The sequence below is a fragment of the Cyprinodon variegatus genome, unplaced genomic scaffold, assembly GCF_000732505.1.
Source record: "Cyprinodon variegatus isolate N-32 unplaced genomic scaffold, C_variegatus-1.0 Scaffold253, whole genome shotgun sequence".
NCBI classification, from domain to species: domain Eukaryota; kingdom Metazoa; phylum Chordata; class Actinopteri; order Cyprinodontiformes; family Cyprinodontidae; genus Cyprinodon; species Cyprinodon variegatus.
Genome location: NW_015150706.1, coordinates 102,117 through 120,769, shown reverse-complemented (window position 1 = coordinate 120,769; position 18,653 = coordinate 102,117). Strand labels below are relative to the sequence as shown.

Sequence of the window (18,653 nt, the reverse complement as noted above, 5' to 3'; positions counted from 1 at the left end):
ACTAAACCTTTGTTGCTTTGTTTGTGATTAATGTTCTTCTTTTTGGTGTTTCTGTAGCATTGAAGAGCCAGGGACCGCTTAGGGCCTGGGCCTCCAGTAGTCAGGGCAGCCAGGGCGGGATGTGCAGCGACTCAGAGAGCGCCGGGGGCAGCAGTGAATCTAGGTCCATGGACTCCCCCACCGCCAGCCCAGGTAGGAGGATTTTACAATTACTATTTTCTAAAGAAAAAGAAAATCTATTATTTAAAATTTCATTTAATTACATTATTTCTTTTGAAAACATCACACCAAGTCTTGCTATTTTGATAAAATTTGTTTAAACGTATTGAAGACCTTTATCCTTTAAATGTAATTGTGTTCAGTTTGATGAAGTCTTTAGAGAGAAGGGACGGATCAGAAAAACATCAGATACAGGTGGAGATGCTTCTATAAGAAGATCGACATGTTTTAAATATTTTACTGACTGCTTCTTGTGATGTTTTCTTTAAGATAACATCTTGACTTTGAGCTGCAGAGAAATAAAAACACAATCATTCCTAATGTACTTCCTTCCACTACTCACATATTTTTAAAACTTAATGAGCTGATGTTACCACCACAGTTTCTCTTTTGTAGGGATTGGTGTTAGATTTTTTTAAATCGTAGTGCACTATAGGATTTTATACCCTTTTTTATTAATGACTTAACTAAAACTAAAGTTATTTTGTTATGATAACAGGTGACTTTAAGCGTCGGCTGCCCAGAACTCCCTCCACTGGGACCATGTCTTCAGCCGATGATTTGGATGAGAGGGAGCCTCTCTCTCCATTCGACAATGGTAAGAAGCATCTATTAGTTTATTTTAATGTTCAGGCCGATTTATCTTTCTATGTTCGCTAATACCAGCCCTGCATCTGCAGAAAAATCAAAATAGGGAAACAGAAATGGCGCTCAAGTACTGAACAACCTTCTTTCACATACAGCCCATTGTCTCTGATCTGATTTACATTTTGCTATCTGAGATTATTTCACCCTCTAAAAAAAAGCATTAACTGGCTTTAGTTTTTGAGCTTTTTAAATTTCTCAAAATGTGTTTTGATCTCCTTCAGCAGAACCACAGCAAATGTTAATGTATAATTTCCTATGAATTAATGTATTTATTTACTGTTAAGGAAAGGAAGAATATTTGTATATTTGTTTGGTGCGAGAATCAAAGCCCAGATACTCTCTGTTAAGTTGAGGTTCAATTTATGCTTGGCAGTTATGTTAGTTTCCTTATTTAATATGTTGAATGATATCACCTGTTGACTTGGCTTCCTTTCAGATTTGCTCTTTTGATTTCTGGTTTTAGGTCTTGGAGAGATGGGGACAGAAAGTTTAGGTTCTCCTGGTCCATTCCGAAATACTCAGATGTCAAAAGCGGCTCAAACGCATAAGCTAAGAAAACTACGAGCCCCATCTAAGTGCAGAGAGTGTGACAGTCTGGTTGTTTTCCATGGAGCTGAATGTGAAGAGGTAAAAACTATACTACATTAACCAACTGTTGAAATGATATGTAGGTATCAAGGTATATCAAGGTATGTTTACTGATACAGTTTAGCACTGAATTATCCAGAAACTGAAAGGTTTAGGTTTAACATATCACTTTATTTACAAGATTTCACATCTGAATGGACATTTGTGTTGGAGTAGCTCTGCCAGAGTCCAGATTTAAATCTGAGGAAAAATCTAACCCTAGATTTCGGTTATTTCAACTGTCAGTCTGGTGTTTGATAGCTGTAAATGCAATAAATATTCTAACTTAAAAATTTGAGAAGGTTATAAACACATTTTAAAACACAAATTGAAATATACTAAACTCATTTAACATTGTTTTATGTTTATTCATAAGAAAGCTTAAATGATTAAGAATTAAGAATACATATGGACTTGGACAGAAGCAGTGATAAATCCGAAAGTTAACATTATCTCTTCTAACTTCTAATCTCTTTTTGTCAGTGTTCTTTGGCGTGCCATAAAAAATGTCTGGAGACGCTCCCCATTCAGTGCGGCCACAAAAAGCTGCAGGGAAGGTTACAGCTATTTGGCATCGACTTTACTCAAGCAGCGAAGAACTGTGCAGATGGTATCCCATTTATAATCAAAAAGTGCACTGCTGAAATTGAAAGCCGGGCCCTCAACATCAAGGTAAGGTGTTCATATTGATGGTCATCAGTTTTGTTTTTTTCTGCTATATTTCCATCAAAAATAATATAACTAGAATATGCTTTTGGTCTGGTTTTTGTATGAATGTTCATGGTTTCTTCCCACAGGGTATTTATCGTGTGAATGGTGCCAAATCCAGAGTTGAGAAGCTTTGTCAGGCATTTGAGAATGGGAAGGACTTGGTTGAACTGTCTGAACTCTCCCCTCATGATATCAGCAACGTCCTGAAACTCTACCTTAGACAGGTTTGTATCAAACTCTCACTGACTACTCAGAAGACATTATAGTAGGTTTTAATTTGCAGTTTCATCGTTAGCTACAGGGTCGACCAGAAGTTTAAATACAGTCATCATCAGTACACGTACCACAAAAATATCGGGGGTTCAGGGACATGTGTTGAGATGTGCTTTTCCAGAGTGGAATAATACATCCTCATTATTTGAGGGGCAAGTCACAGAGAAACCATAAGAAACCTAACTGCTGATCTCCTAATTTGAGGAGAACTGAAAGATTTTAGGTAGACATTAAATACTTTTAACAACAGTTCAAAAACATAAGGCTACTGCCACCATGCCTAACCGTTATGGATTTGAAAGCATTGCCTTGATTTTTTCTAATCTTCTCCTCTTCACTCCAGTCATGTAGCTTTCTATGCTTCATTTTCTATAGAACTATTCACCGGAGAGCTTATTTCTCTAAATGTGGGAAGCTGCAAACGCCATAGCTGGATATAAAGTGTCATGTCAGGGACTATTATCTTTGGTTAGTGTTAAACTCCCATTGGCTTGGATCTTAGCCCAATAGAGTTATTGACTGGAGTGACGTTGAGAAATACTTTGATTTTCTAACAGGAGAAAATGCTTCTAAAAGTCTATTTAAAGTAGATTGTGGGAAATAAAGTACATTAAAGCTTAGCTTGTTAAAGGCCCCTGACCTCAAGCTTGTATTAGAATAATAATAATAAAATTGACCATTATTGATCTCACATTGGAGAAATTAACTCTCTTCATTCAACCCATCTCCTTGGGGAGCAGTGGGCTGCCACTGTGCAGCGCCCGGGGAGCAGTGTGGGGTTAAGGGTCTTGCTCAGGAGGCTGTAGGGATCGAACCGGGTACTTGCATCGTCGCAATGTTGTAGGGCAGATTTGTCATGGCAAACCAACCAATTTAAACACGCTGTATGAAACAATCCCTAAACAGAAACATTCGACATACCTGATGTACTATAAGATGGCTATAAGAATAGTTCAGCTTCATCATCAACAGCGCAACATTAATATGATATCCATATAAATTATATCATCATGTATGCTAACTTCTGAAGTTTATGCTGTTTAACTTCTAAGATTTAACGATATGATTTTATTTTATATTTTTAGAAGCATAAATCCATTGGTGTTTCCTTTCCAATAGTTACCAGAACCACTGATCCAGTATCGATTTTACAACGACCTTATCGGCTTGGCTAAAGAGTGTCAAAGAGTGATAGCAGAGGAAGCTGGCAAGCCTGCGAGCACCCAGACGGAAGAGAAAGGTGCGCCAAGCGTTCAGATGAGCAGAATAATTTCGAAGATCAAAGATCTGATACGCCAGCTACCCACTGCCAACTACAGGACGCTACGTTACCTAATCGCTCATCTGAACAGGTATGAGTTGCTACTAAAAGACACGAAAATGTGTCTGTTGATCTTTTTACAATCACATTGACTGGCCAACTTCCTCATACCACTCAAAGGGAAACACAGACTTCCCTAAAGCTACAGTGGAACTGTTAAAGCATGACAGCATACAGCCTGTGGTGTTTTAGTCTCATTGAACTGGTTTTCAAATCTTGGCAAATCTGCATTAACATTTAGAGTGGTAGCTTGTTATAGGCCTGGGGGATAATTTATGTTATTAATCAACATTACAGAAAGTTAAAAGACTTTTAGCCGTGGCATGGCTCTGTAGAAGAGCAGGTGCACCAATAATAAGGGCTATTAGACCTCAACGCAGCTTTCATGGGTTTGAACCCCGGAATCAGGCCGTTTTCTGTCTTCCCCTTTCTGTATCTGCTTTTTTATTCTGCCATTAATCTCACAAAATCTAAAAGAACAAAAAAGCTTGTAGCTTATCACTTCATAAAAAAGTGTCACTGCACAGTCTCAGAAAGTTTTGAACTACAGGGGAAAGGCTGTTTTTCAGGTCTGCATAGGCCTGGAAAAGGAAACAGTACTACTGAAAAATGTTTGCATTTCTAGATTTTTATTTTATTTCATTATATAACTCATTTTTTATCTAACTGTCTGCTCTACCTATCTGTTACTGTAACTTGTTTATTTAGTAGGAGTGACCTGTAGAAATGTATTTCATGAGTTCATATTATAACTTTTTTTTAAGCTTTTGTCTGACATTTCTGTTAAAAAATGTGTCCAAGATTTCCGAAAACATCTGGACATTTAAAACTGGAAACGGTTATTTTAACATAAAGAAATTGCAGAGAGGTGGGGGATGTCTGTATTAAAGCAAAGATTAAAAAAACAACAACAAACAAACAAATTAAAATAAAAACTGACAACTAATAATGAAAAAAACATGAAATTACTTCTTGAAATGAATGCCTCCCTTTATCTTCACAGAGTGAGTAAACAGGCTGATGAGAACAAGATGACTGCCAGTAACCTGGGTATTATCTTCGGGCCCACGCTGGTGAAACCCAGACAGATAGATGCCGAGGTGTCCCTCTCCTCTCTGGTGGATTACCCCTGTCAGGCACTGATGGTCGAGATGCTGGTGCGACACTTCCATATAATCTTTGATGCAGCTGGTTCTGAGATGTCCTCCACCTCTGCACAAGCCTCTCCCAGACTGACCCCACAAGAGAAATTGCGCCAGCTCAGCAAACACTCCACCTCCTTAACAGACATCAAGGAGGTAAGGATGTATTTAAAGTTTTCCCTTTAGTTGCAGTTTGACTGGCATTACTAACATTTTTTTGACCGAGGATTATTCTTATACCAGTTGCAATAAACATGAGGTAAACAGCTTCTGAAATGTACAGGACAAGCTATTAATACCAATACATGCTTTTATCATTCTTAAACAGCAGATAATGAGTTTCATTATTTATGTAATTTAAAGTAATCTCGTTCAACCAATAGAATGAGAAACATTTTGTGTAGTTCTAACCACACTCATTTGAGAAACATGAATAGACTATTTTAAGTAACATATGTTCAATTAAAAAAAGAGAAAAAACACCTTATAACTAAAAGGTTTATACGGTTAAAACAAACAATTAATTCTTTCTAATTTCTTAAACGTCTGTAGTAAAATATCTACGGCTTTCATCTATAATGAAAATTGGATGTTTCTCTTGGTTATAAATATGAGACAACTCAGAGATCATCTTTTAGAAAAGGACCTAAGTTCCATCATAGTACCGTATTTTCACGACTATAAGGCGCACTTAAACGTCTTTTTTTTTCCTCAAAATGTGCGGTGCGCCCTATGGTGCGGTGCGCCCTATGTGTGTTGTAACTGCGACTTTTGAGACCACCTCATTGAGGAGATGATGAAAGAGTGGCTGAATGTAAGGAGACCAGGTGTTTTTTTTCCACCCCTCACCATCGCTGTTAATATGTAACTCCATGCGTGCCCATCTCACAGCCGATGTGAAAAAAAGATGAATCAAATTAACGCTGTGCTCGCCGTTATCTCGGGGGTCTGACAAAGGAGCTTCCACCGCTCGACATCGAAGCGGCCGTTCACAGTAAGGCTGCGAGCGGCGTGGGAGCGATGGATGACAGACTGAGACTACAGTTTCATGATAAATGGAAGGCAGCGCCGGGCAAGTTACGCCACCGTTTGCGGATGGATTGTAGATGGACTGTGTCTGCTGGCTCTGTTCTTCAAGCTTTCGCAAAAGCCGGCATTATTTCTGAGGAGCTGCGCTGCACGGAAAGTGACTGACAGCGAAGAAGGGGAAACTGGCATGTCTGATTTAGCGCAGCTGTTTAATTCAGAAACAGAGGATGAGGACTTTGAGGGGATTGATTAATACTCTGTAATAAATACTTGAATAAAGCACAATCATACTCAATTTTGCTCCCGCTCTATTTTTCTACCTGAAAACTTAATTCAACAGCAGGCTCTGGGCCGCAGCGCATCAGGGCTCACCTCCGCAGGTGTTTTTTCATCTAAATAATCTAAATCTTTTTGAGTGAGAAAGTCCACCTGAAAATTTAATCATTGCAGTCAGTTCATCCAGATTATTATCCTGCCTATGTTTTAAGTTAATTTATGCGTCAATAAACTGTATCAGAGGAGTAATCGCAGCCCTGTGTCATCAGCGATGTGTCTCTCACGGCTGGTTCCCAGGTTTGAATAATACTTTGTAATAAATACACCTTGCAGCTTTATTTGCTGTGATCAGTGGGAATAAAGTAGTTTTAATATGTTTTTAAGTGAGAAAGTCCACCTGAGAGGACATGTACCTTTATATAAAAAACGCGCCCTATAGTCCGGTGCGCCTTATGTGTGTGTTAAATACAGAAATGGCACACATAACTGAGACTGCGCCTTTTAGTCCGGTGCGCCTTATGGTCGTGAAAATACGGTAGTTGAATTTAACTTCCATACCAGCTGATCATTTGAAGCCAATGCCAGGAACTTTTCTGCCCTAGCATCACAAATGTAAACATGCAAACACACTTTGGTAATATGAGATTGAATTTATTAATGTGTGAAATCTCAGTATAGGCATGCTGTTAACTATTGGTAGGAGACTGTGTCTCTATGAACCCATGGGGTATTAGGTAGAGTGCATGGTATCTTTAAAAGCTTAGAATACAGACACGGTTGTGTTAAATGATGCGTTGCTAGTAAATATTTCATCAATTCATCTCCAGCTGAGGAACCACAGATGTGGAAATTAAGCACTATATTATCAGTAGAATAGTTTTGTAGAGATGTGTAAATAGCCCCTGGTCCTTTTTTAATTTATAACCCTAATTCTTTTTCCACACTAAATAAATGTACTGAAATCCAAAACTGGACTTTGCTAAGGCTTTTTGCACCACATTGCCATGTGGTGGTAATAAATGTTGCTTGTGTTAAGCGTGTATGTAAGTGCCTTTTTGTAGGCTTACAAGTTCCTGTCTTATTCCTATTCATTCATCTGGCACTTTTTGAAGTACATGTTGTAAAACTTCTATGGAGAAATACAATGAGATTTTAATCCTTTTTAATCCTCTTTGTCAAATCTATCCCTTCAGAGTGCCAAAATATACAAAAGATACTCCTCAGTAATCCCATCATCCCACGTCCTGGATGAAGTGCAGGAGGTCCAACCAGGAAAAGACAAATCAGACTGTTCAGTTGTAGAGAAAGTAAACGGGCTACAGACTTCAAGCGGACGGGAAGGCCAGAGGTCAACCCTACAGGTTAACCGCCCCACCTCCAATATCTCCTACACCAACACTTTGCCAACAAAAGTGCAGCTGCGCAACCAGGCTGTTCGACACACTTCAAGGCCAATCAGCATGCCGCTGGAACGCCTGCTAGCACCTGCTCCAATTCTTGAGAGGAATAACCGGAACAAAGCGGATGCTGTCGATGGAAGCTCTCTTCAGAGGGACACAGAGACCATACAGGAGATTCCAGAGCCTGAGAGGGCTCGCCAAAGTGGATCATCCAGGATAAGCACCTATTACATTACGCCGTTTATCGACACACAGACTATGCAGAGGAGAACATGGGATAAAAAGTACAAGCACTATGATATGACATCTAGAACTGCCATGATTGTCGCCAATCTGCCGCCCACCAGCTCTGGGTTGCAGCCTGTAAAAGCCACTGTGCCCTTATCAGTCAGCACAGCAGCAACCACAGCTTCTGCGCTTCCTACTACCAGTAGCGTGAGCACTATATTCTCCAGCAGCCCCAGCATGCTGTCAGTCAAGTCTGTGTGGAGCTCTAAGCGGGAACAAGATACAGAACCATCCATCAGTGGCTCCAGCAACTCATCGAACGTTTCGCTAACACTCAGGGCTCCACGGACTCTTCAGCCCCCTGCTGGAACTTTCTACATCCCGCCAGTTTCTAGTAACAGCAGATCGAGGACACTTTCAAGCTGGACTACAACCACATCCAGCACCCCCTCGTCACTCACCTCCAGCACCACGTCCCCAGCAGCCTCCCCTCCCCCAACCCACACAACCCCATTGAAGACACTTCACCAGACTCAGGACTCCACAGACAGCGCCATTGACCCCGGGGTCTCGACCTCCACTACCGCTTCCCCACAACAGTCCCCCCCTCCAAGCAGCCCTGATGACCTCAGCCCAGCTGAGACTACATCCATTTACCAAAGACTCCAACGTTTGCAGGAGAACGAACACAGAGAGGCTCATTTTGTCTGACACCAAATAAACAACTAATTGTTTTTGTAAATAGAAATAAATCTGTGCAACAGGTGGTGAATGGGAGTGAATGCGGGCAAGTAGACATAAACCATAAAAGTGTTAAAAGTTCTAATATATTCCTTTTTACATGTTAAAGACAGAACTAACAGCAGCAGGTCAAAGTAAGCTAAAGAAATACGCAACAACATCAATGTTTACCATCTCAAATGTTTTTTTTCATCAGTATATTTGGCAATGAAATACGGTAATATTGTAATGTGAACCAAAAACTGTTGACCAGTCCGTTTTCTTGTTCAGTGTTTAATCTGTGACAAAATTCCCCTTTAAAAGTGGCACTTCTAGGCTGAACTGCTTATGTCCCTTAAGTTTTTAGAAGTGCTGCATTTCACAAGGGAATGATTGAATGGAATGAAGTTTTTTAAAAACAGTTACTGAAAAGGTTCTGATCTTTATCCAAATGTGTCCTGTGTATTTTGATTGGTACATCTGTTCTCACTATATTAGCCTTACAGTACATATCTGTTCATGTGTATGCATTCATGCAAACATACTCAGCATTTGTTGGAATTATTTTATCTCATAATTTTATTATAAAGTGGCGGAATGACATGCAAAACATCTTGCTGCAAATTAAAAAAAAAGCTGTTTTTAAATATATCTGTTTTGAGAATGGGATTTTTTTGTTTAATCAGATTTGAATATTGTGTATGCACATTGTTTCTTAAATAGTTCAAGTATTTTTTTTAAATAGAAAATATATACAATTATATCAAATAACCTCTAAACAGAATTAAATTGGGTTCTGCTCCTTATATAAAAGTATAAAACAAGAGGGTATTATCTTACTTTTTTTTGTCATCCATCATTATCAAACAGAATATAAGATAGAATATAATATATTTTTAGGTATGATGTGTATTTAATTAAGTTAAATTCAGAATAAAACAATACTCAATAACAATATAGAGGCTCAATCTAAAAATGTAATGAGCTAATTAGTAAAGACTTGAGTTTACTGAGGGAGAAATGGACAGATGGATGGTTTTAGAGTTTTTGTTTTCATTTTTTAGACCAAAACAGATTACTTTTACTTTCAGTGTTTTGACACTGATAAATCCGCCGAGTGTTTGTTCATTTAGTTAGAACAAAAACCTAACAGTATCCCAGCCTGACCACTTAAAAAACTGGAAATGTGTGATTTATGTGTTTTAATCCGCAAACCTATAAAGCTATTTCCATTTCTCACACGTTCAGCTTTTCCTTCTTATATTGGAACAAATGTTCTCTTTTTTTTTTTAAGTTTATGTATCTAGATTTATTTTTTTCCTTTTGCATTGGATAGATTTTCATTTTCCTAAATCAATCTCAGTTTCAGGATATATTATGTTTGCAGGAGGCTCAGGTGGTTTTAATCTGCTACTTTCAAACCTTCACATCCTGCTCAACTAATTACTGGTGTCACCTGCGTCTCCTCGCAGAAGTGACTCATCTTAGACACAAACATGCACAAAAAATATAACAAACACTCCTGTCTGTTAGGCTTGCATTGCTCCTGTGTCCTGTAAATCCAAACTCTTAATTTATTCTGTAGGTGTTTAGCTGTGGGATTACACACTGCTGCAGGTACATTTGTGCTCCGCTTTTTTTTTTTTTCCTTTCCCAAACATATTTGCTGCTGCCAGGATGAAGACCACCTCCTGCTTTTCCTCCGCCAGGTTTCCCTCCTTTTTCTTTCTGCTGCAGGTATCCGCCTAATTCTACCTCAAAATGGATGACTGTTGTCTTTTTTCTGCCTGCCCATGTTGAGCCGGGAGATTAGAGCAATCAGATTAGGAGTGCTGCTGACCTGCAGGCACAGATAGAGAGAGAGAGAGAGAGAGAGGGTGGGCAGTCCGAAGTCATCTTCTTCTTCCCAGCTTAATGTTTTGCATGACTTCAGCTTGTTTTTGACCCCGATTTTCTTGATGTTGTTCGACTTTATTGTTATTCTGTGAGCAGGTAAGCCAGACATTCAAACTGCTGGATTGGATGCGTGGAAACAGCCCATAAAAGCTGACAGGTGTGTGTGGATGTGTGGTCATTGCTGACACACTTGATGTAACGTATGTCTTGTTGTAGAAGTTACTTTGATGGGTTGCGACATGTTTTCACGATCATTTCTGGATGTATTCTGCCCGGCATGTGTAAGGAAATCCTGTTGTGTGTAATTTGTACTTCAGTAAGTAGACGCCTTCAGAGAACTCAGACACATAATAATAGCTTTTAGACTCCCTGTTTTCTAGCTGCAGTTCCCCTTTTGTTTTTTTTTCTTCACAAGCGTTTGTCTGCATCCTCCATCTGGCCGTCTGCAGTAATCATTTAGACATGTTCTTGCATCCTGTGATGTTCCATCAACGCATTACTTGTGCATGGCACATGATTTCTCCTATATTAATTTGTTTCTTTTTTTGGCGGATTCAGATTCAATTTGTACTTGTTATTCAGGTGGCATGTCAATACAGAGAGAAGTCATGCTTAAATCGTCTTTTGGATTAACAGTTTGATGAAACAAAAGCCCAGTATAAGTTAGGAAGTGTTTCTCTGGAACATCTCTAAAGGCTTTACCTAAAGTGGTTTAAAGTTAACAGTAAGGCCTATTACCATCAAGTTAGAGTACAAGATGGGTCAAATCCAAAAGGTCAAAGCTGGTGTAAAGCAAATAATGCTTGTGCACCTTTGTTATTGCTAATGAGAAAATAAGCAAAAGCATCTTTATGTCAGTTTATTGTAAATTAACAAGAAAATGTTTTTGTTGTTTCATGTTTGTGTTTTTTTTTTACCCATAAGTTGTAGCCCAGCAATCTAAAATCTAACTACAGCTAAAGCTGTAAAGTTCTAACTGTAGTACACTGTGATTACTCTACTTCCTACTGGGGCTTACAGGAGCGTTCATAGATTTAATAGTTTGGAAAAAAAATAAATAAATTGACGTTTTTCTTCAGAAGATAGTTAACAGTCAATATTTAATCCAAAGTGATAACAGTTAATTATAGGGTTTAGATCTGCACTTGCATTGGGCCGCTCTAACTCATTGGTATCCTTTGATCTAAACCAGTTAGCTCCAGTTGAATGGTAATGATGCACAATTGCTGCATCTCCCAGATTTACCTTATATTTAGCTCAATTCAGCCCTACTAGCTTCATTATTCCTGATGAAATGCATCACCACATGATGCTGCTACCTCCATGTTTCACCATCAGGTTGGTGCATTCAAGGTGTTACTTGCTAAGTACACCCAATGTTGCATAAATCTTTCAGTACATTCCTTCCTGTAATAGCCTCAGTGGTGGAGTGCAGGGTTAATAGTTGTACAGATTCTCTCACCTGAGTTGTTGATCTTTGCAGCCCTTTCAGTTTTACCATAAACATTAGGCCTGTTTCTCTGAATAATGCTCTCCTTGCCCAGCCTGTTAGTTTAAGTTGAGGGCTTTTCTTGGTAAGTTTACAACTTTCTTATTCCCAGTAGTGGATTAGACTCTGTTTGAACTTTAACTCAAAGGTTGCATATTTTTTAATTATTCAACCCTGCTTCAAATTTCACCACAGCAAACGTGCCAGCTGCCTTTCTTGAGTTTTTATTGTGTTGGTTTAGTATTAAACATCTGAGGCCTTTACAGAAGAGCTGAATTTATATTGAAATACACAAAGATGGACTACACTGCAAAAACTGATCTAAAAATAAGTACATTTAATTTTAATTTGAGTGTATTTCCCCTTAATCTAAACAGGTAAATAAAACAATCTGCTAACAGAAGGAGCACTTTTGCCTTAAAATAAGATGATTTGACATGATGGACTTGAAATAAGATACTGGAGGTGTTTTTTTATTGAAAAGCAAATCATCTTGTTTCACTGACACACCTGCTCAAATAAAAAACAGACAAATTAGTATTTCAATAACATTTGATGTACTTACATTTCAGTTTTTGTAGAGTTTTTTCTTGCCTTGTATTAAACAGTGTGTTTTTTTTTCCTTTCACTTCAGCAGTATATGAAATCACTCAAAAGTTTAAAAACAATAATGAACTATAAATAAGCTATGATAAAATCAATGACCACTTGTGTTGGATTTTTTTAATACATTTAAAAAAAGATGCAGAAAGGTTGTTTGGTTGTGAAGTAAAAAAAAAAAGGTATAATACTATTGCCAGTACACTGGGTGTTCTGTGCTTTTCTTTCTTAAAGATAGTATACAGAATGCTGTTTAAAACCAATCTGTCAGTCTCGCTATCATAAAAGCAGAGATGGGTTAATACAGCATCCTTTCCACTCTTCCAGGGAGTACCGGGCCCTTTAATAGGGGCTGTTAGGTCTCTGTACGACTGGTGTCAGAGCCTGGTCCGCATTGCCGGCAGTAAGTCGGACTCGTTTCCGATGAGGGTTGGACTCCGCCAAGGTTGCCCTTTGACACAGATTCTATTCAGAACTTTTATGGACAGAATTTCTAGGTGCAGCCAAGGAGTTGAGGGGATCTGTCTTGGTGGCCTTAAGATTGCGTCTCTGTTATTCGCAGATGATGTGGTTCTGTTGGCTTCATCAGGGCGTGATCTTCAGCTCTCACTGGATCGGTTCTCAGCCGAGTGTGAAGCAGCCTGGATGAGGATCAGTGCCTCCAAATCCGAGGCCATGGTCTTGAGCCGGAAAAGGGTAGAGTGCCTTCTCTGGGTTGGGGAGGATGTACTGCCCCTAGTGGAGGAGTTTAAGTATCTTGGGGTCTTGTTCACCAATGAGGGGAAGATAGAGCGGGAGATTGATAGGCGGATTGGTGTGGCGTCTGCTGTGAAGCGTGTGCTCTACCGGTCTGTTGTGGAGGAGAGAGAGCTGAGCCAAAAAGCAAGACTCTCCATTTACCGGTCGATCTACGTTCCTACCCTCATCTATGGTCACGAACTTTGGGTCATGACCGAAAGAACGAGATCCAGTGGCTGAAATGAGTTTTCTTCGTAGTGTGTCTGGGCTCTCCCTTAGAGATAGGGTGAGAAGCTCAGTTATCTGGGGAAGGACTCAGAGTAGAGCTGTTGCTCCTCCACATCAAGAGGAGCTAGTTGAGGTGGCTCGGGCATCTGGTTAGGATGCCTCCTGGACGTCTCCCTGGTGAGGTGTTCCAGGCATGTCCCTCTGGGGGGGAGACCCAGGACACGCTGGAGGGAATATGTTTCTCGGCTGGCCTGGGAGCGCCTTGGGATTCCCCCGGAGGAGCTGGCCCAAGTGGCTGGGGAGAGGGAAGAGTGAAGTCTGGGCATCCCTACTGAAGCTGCTACCCCCACGACCCGACCCTGGATAAGCGGAAGAAGATGGATGGATGGATGGATGATGGACCTGTTTTAAAGTTTTCAAACTTGCAATTTTTATTTTTTTGAGAAGGATGTTTTGGACGTTTGTATCACTTAACTTGTGATACAGTTAAAAGGTTAAATTAAAGAAGTCAGCAAATAGCTGTTTAGTTAGTAAAGTTCTAAAAGTTTTATTTAAAGAGTGAAAAATGGTACAGTACACGTTTTGGCAGATTAAAGGTAAAAGAAAGGACCACCGAGTTTGCAATGAGTGAGCCAAGGTTTTTGTTTCTGTTTGAATACTTTGGCTTTAGAATCCTGCTGCTCTCCAGCTGAGGCCCAGATTGTGCCAAAATATGTTGAAACAGAATTGGTAATTGGTATTTTGATTAGTCCCTCACAGAAATTCCACAAATTTCTCTTGTGTATTCAAATAAAGTGTTAAACATAGCTCATTTTAGATAATGTTGATGATTGAGTAATTAAATCTATTTTATAGCTATCTATTTAAATATAGAACAACCCTAATCTAAAATGTACGGATGTTTATTTCTGTTGCTTAAGATTTATAAAAAAAAATGTACATTTAAAAATTCAATATACTACTTAAATCTGATTTTTAAAATTTCCAGGAATGATTTCACATCTTGGTTATCTGACCCCAAACAAATACAGTTTATACATATTGTGTCTTTGGAAACTGTTCATTTAACACATTATTTTGCAACAAAAAATGTGTGGTTTGTTATTTCTTGGGTATTTTAATTTTTTTTTTTTTGGACAAGCTTCGATCATCTTTGTTCGAATTCTAAAGCTATTCCCTTTTGTCTGGCCTGTGATGCTGCTATAATAAAGAAAACCTCTGTGAAGTACAGTTTAAGACTTGTGCTACTGGGATTTTAATTGTAAACAAATATGGGTTGTTATAATACATGTACTAAATTAAGTATAAAATGCTTCAAAACACTTTCTTCTCTTTGTCTCTCAGTCTGAATGCTTGTTGAACAAATCAAACAATTTCAAAAGAAACAAATACATTTAACAAACTTAAATGCACCGTCACATGAAGATGTATATTCATGAAAAAACCTAAGCAACAAATAAATAGGCGTGTTAACTTATATAATCAGTTAAAACCTTGATGGCTCTTTGTATTTATGAATGAATCTAAAATTAACTGCGTATTGTAGCTTACAACCCACTGACGATCAACAGATTCGATAAAAAGAGATAAAGGACTTGTTGTTTTAAATAAATGAAAAAGGCCACACTGCTTTTATGTTCTTTTTAACATAATGTTCTAACCCTGGAGTCTGCAGGCTCAAACATTTTTAATACAAAAATAAATAAATAAATGAACTTGGAGTGCATGTCCAATTACAACCTCAGAATTAATTACTCCAGAAATCCATTATCTATACCCACTGATCCTTGCAGGGTGGCAGTGGGTGCTGGTGTATGGATCCATCACAAAGTTAAATAGACATAAACACAAAAAAGGTTTGTATATACCAACTAAAACCTAAGGACAATTCGGAAGGACCAGTGAACAGTCATGTTTTGGGAATGTGGGAGGAAGCCAGGGTGCCTGGAGAGAATCTATGCATGTGCAGGGAGAACGTGTCACTTTGGTAAAGGTGGTTCCAACTGCAAAACTATGCGTGGAACAAAAAAACAAACAAACTCAGAAATCTAAATAGTTTAGTGTTTTATGTAATAAATCATCAAGAAGTAGGACATTTTAAGTGACGGAAAAAGTATACAGGAATTTATTTTAATATGAGGTTATGTAAAAAGAGGTAAAAACTAATGCATACCAGTAGTCCTACATTAAGACCATAATTTATCCCATATATATATATATATATATATATATATATATATATATATATATATATATATATATAATATCATATAGATAGAACCTAATTTATTTTGCATTTATATGTTTGTATAAGACAAAAAAAAAGTAAATTCCAGTGTTAAATATGCCATGTCAAAGTACGCTGACTCTTTTATAGTTATTACAGCTACAACTGGTATGTAAAGAGTTAATTTAACACTAATTCAAAGTTTTATCCCTCAGATTGGTGTTAAATTTAACTCTTGACGTTTTACTTTAACACTGCAATATTTACTTTGCACCACCTTAACATGGTGGTGGCAGCGTTATGCTGTGGGGATACTATCTTCAGCAAATACAAGAGAGCTGGCTAATTAAACAAAGATTAGATGTAAATGCCAGGAAATCTCAGAAGAAAAGAGCAGTCAAAATACTTGAGAACTCACCTAATACGAGAACAACAGCCAAGAGCACATAGCAACAGAGTAATGGGGCCAGTTTAAAACATATTTAAGTGTGCCCTCTCAGAATTCAGACATGCATGCAGTTCAGAAACTGGAAAGACTAAAACAGTAGTGTTGAAAGATAATCTCTGATTGAACTTAAGTTGTTCTGCAAAGATTTATGGGTTAAAATGCTTACCTTTTAGACTTGAAAAGCTAGAAGAAAATAACTTGCAACAGTAACTCCAGAGAAGGGTCTGTTCTATTAAAAATACCTCAAAGAAAAGTGGTTAAATATATAGCATATTAAGATTTTATTTTCTAAAATATTTGAAAAACTTTGTTTTTTTTAAGCCTCCTCTTTTATATAAAGTCCTGCGGAAACATATTCAAGTTTTGTGGTTTGAATTCAGTGGGTTTAAATACTTTTGCCAGACACTGTAAATAATCCCTTGTTAATCCCATGCGTCATCTCATGGTGTAATCACTTCAGTGCTATCCATAAACCTTCAAACTGATCAAGTCATAGTTGCTCTGATGTTGATGTGGTAAGCTGCTGGATTCATCAATAACGTGTTGTTCTTACAGGTTCTTCTCAGTCTGATGACCCCCTCCAGGGGTTGAGCTGCAGAGTAATGAAGACAGGCTCGCAAATCCGCCTGTTACTATGGAAGAACTGGACTCTTCGCAAAAGACAAAAGGTGAGTAGCTTTCAATGATTATCGATAAGAGTTGAAACACTTAAAAACTGAAATTTGCTTATTTGCTATGTAATAGTTTTTAAACTTCAAGGCTCATGCTTTATGTTGTTTTGATGCAACGCTATAATGAACTGTTTTACCTGCTTATATTTAGATTCGCTTGCTGGTGGAGATCTTCTGGCCTGTGCTGTTATTCATTGGTTTGGTGTGGCTGAGGAAGGCTAATCCCCTCTACCAGCAGCATGAATGTAAGAAAATCCATCCATGCATCTACTGCTATTTATCCTTCAGGGTCAGGGGGGCTAGGCCTATCTCCAGCAGTCCTAGAGACCTAGACAACCTAGAGAGGCTGGAGTGCAACACATACAACCACACACAGTCACACCTACAGTAGGGGCAATAGAGATAGAGATATAGATCGATTTTTTTTAAAAACTGTCCGAGAAAGCCAGGGTACCCCGGTGAGAACCCACACGTTTGGGGGGAACATGTAAACTCCATGGAGAGAGATGTTAGGCCAGGAACTGAATCCAGGTTCTTCTTGTTGCAATACCTTACCTTACATGTCATAAAGCCTGACATACTCTCTGGTGTTATGTCTGTTTCTTCAGGTCACTTCCCCAACAAGGCCATGCCATCAGCAGGAATTCTCCCCTGGATCCAGGGGATCTTTTGCAATGCCAACAACCCCTGTTTCAGATATCCAACACCAGGAGAGTCACCTGGTGTTGTTTCCAACTATAACAACTCGGTGTAAGAAAAAAAAACAACAACACTTAAACTTAAATGTAAATTTCAAAAATTATTTAAAGCTGTTTTTTTTTTGTTTTTTTTTTGGACCAAATGCAGTTTGGCTAGATTCTACGTTGACATCCAGGAGATTCTGCTCAATGAAACAGAGATCCGGCAGTTTGGTAGGCTTTGGCAAGAGATAACGTCCTTCTCAAACTTTATGGAGACCCTACGCAATAATCCCTCTGCAGTTGCAGGTAAAGAGACGGACATGGAAGGCATGTTCTATACACTATAGTAAACATACTTTGTTCCATACAGTTGTTTATAACCAGGCCAATCAACAGAGTTTTTGGCAGACATTCTTTCCTCTCAATCACCTAGTGTTTGTTCTGTGTCTGATCTTTCACTATCAGTGTTTAATGGTTTTCCTTTTAGGCCGTGGACTGAGGATTGATGACATTCTAAAAGATGATGAGGTCCTTACAGCCTTCCTGTTAAGAGACGCAGGCTTTTCTGAGTCTATTGTTTACCAGCTTGTCAATGCCCGAATACGTCTGGAACAGGTAAAGCTCTAAAATATCAACCAGAATACTTCTTACTTATGTTTTCTCCATCTCAAATTTGGCTTTCAGGGCAAACATGTCAAAGGGAAAACCCTTAACATTCTCCTTGCTGATAAGACTGTCTGGTTCACTCTGGAGGATCATTTTATTCCCATGTCAAGAAGGTTATATAGTCCTAGAGCTGCTTTTTGGCACAGCACTGAGATCTTGTTTTAGAGGGAAACTTCCAGTAACTACTGCCTCTTGGCCAAGTTGTTTAAAATCGGTTCCAGACAAACTAATCAGATTCAATTAAGGTAAAATAATAATAATTAAAAGCAAAACTTCCCCAGAAAGTGTTTTGGAGGCATCCTGGTGAGATGCACGACTCACCTTAGGATGGATGGATGGATGGATGGATGGATGGATGGATGGATGGATGGATGGATGGATGGATGGATGGATGGATGGATGGATGGATGGATGGA

General features: G+C 38.7%; 2 protein-coding genes across 4 annotated transcripts in view; both read left to right on the top strand.

Moving 5' to 3' along the window:
• LOC107089452 (rho GTPase-activating protein 29-like) overlaps nucleotides 1-9,254 on the top strand; it is a 38,824-nt gene extending 29,570 nt beyond the window's left edge. For all 3 annotated transcript variants that reach the window (XM_015382241.1, XM_015382243.1, XM_015382242.1), the window contains 8 exons: nucleotides 58-192; nucleotides 719-817; nucleotides 1,331-1,494; nucleotides 1,978-2,166; nucleotides 2,292-2,429; nucleotides 3,598-3,830; nucleotides 4,803-5,097; nucleotides 7,440-9,254. In XM_015382241.1, the coding sequence (XP_015237727.1) occupies nucleotides 58-192; nucleotides 719-817; nucleotides 1,331-1,494; nucleotides 1,978-2,166; nucleotides 2,292-2,429; nucleotides 3,598-3,830; nucleotides 4,803-5,097; nucleotides 7,440-8,585 (2,399 nt within the window). In that variant the 3' untranslated portion in view covers nucleotides 8,586-9,254. The remainder of the gene's footprint in view (nucleotides 1-57; nucleotides 193-718; nucleotides 818-1,330; nucleotides 1,495-1,977; nucleotides 2,167-2,291; nucleotides 2,430-3,597; nucleotides 3,831-4,802; nucleotides 5,098-7,439) is intronic.
• Nucleotides 9,255-10,216: 962 nt separating this feature from the next.
• LOC107089437 (retinal-specific ATP-binding cassette transporter-like) lies at nucleotides 10,217-18,198 on the top strand. The gene is made up of 6 exons (XM_015382203.1): nucleotides 10,217-10,586; nucleotides 16,776-16,888; nucleotides 17,043-17,136; nucleotides 17,500-17,641; nucleotides 17,738-17,877; nucleotides 18,059-18,198. Exons 2-6 carry the CDS (start codon nucleotides 16,823-16,825, stop codon nucleotides 18,196-18,198), a joined length of 582 nt encoding a protein of 193 aa, XP_015237689.1. The 5' UTR covers nucleotides 10,217-10,586; nucleotides 16,776-16,822.
• Nucleotides 18,199-18,653: the final 455 nt, after the last annotated feature.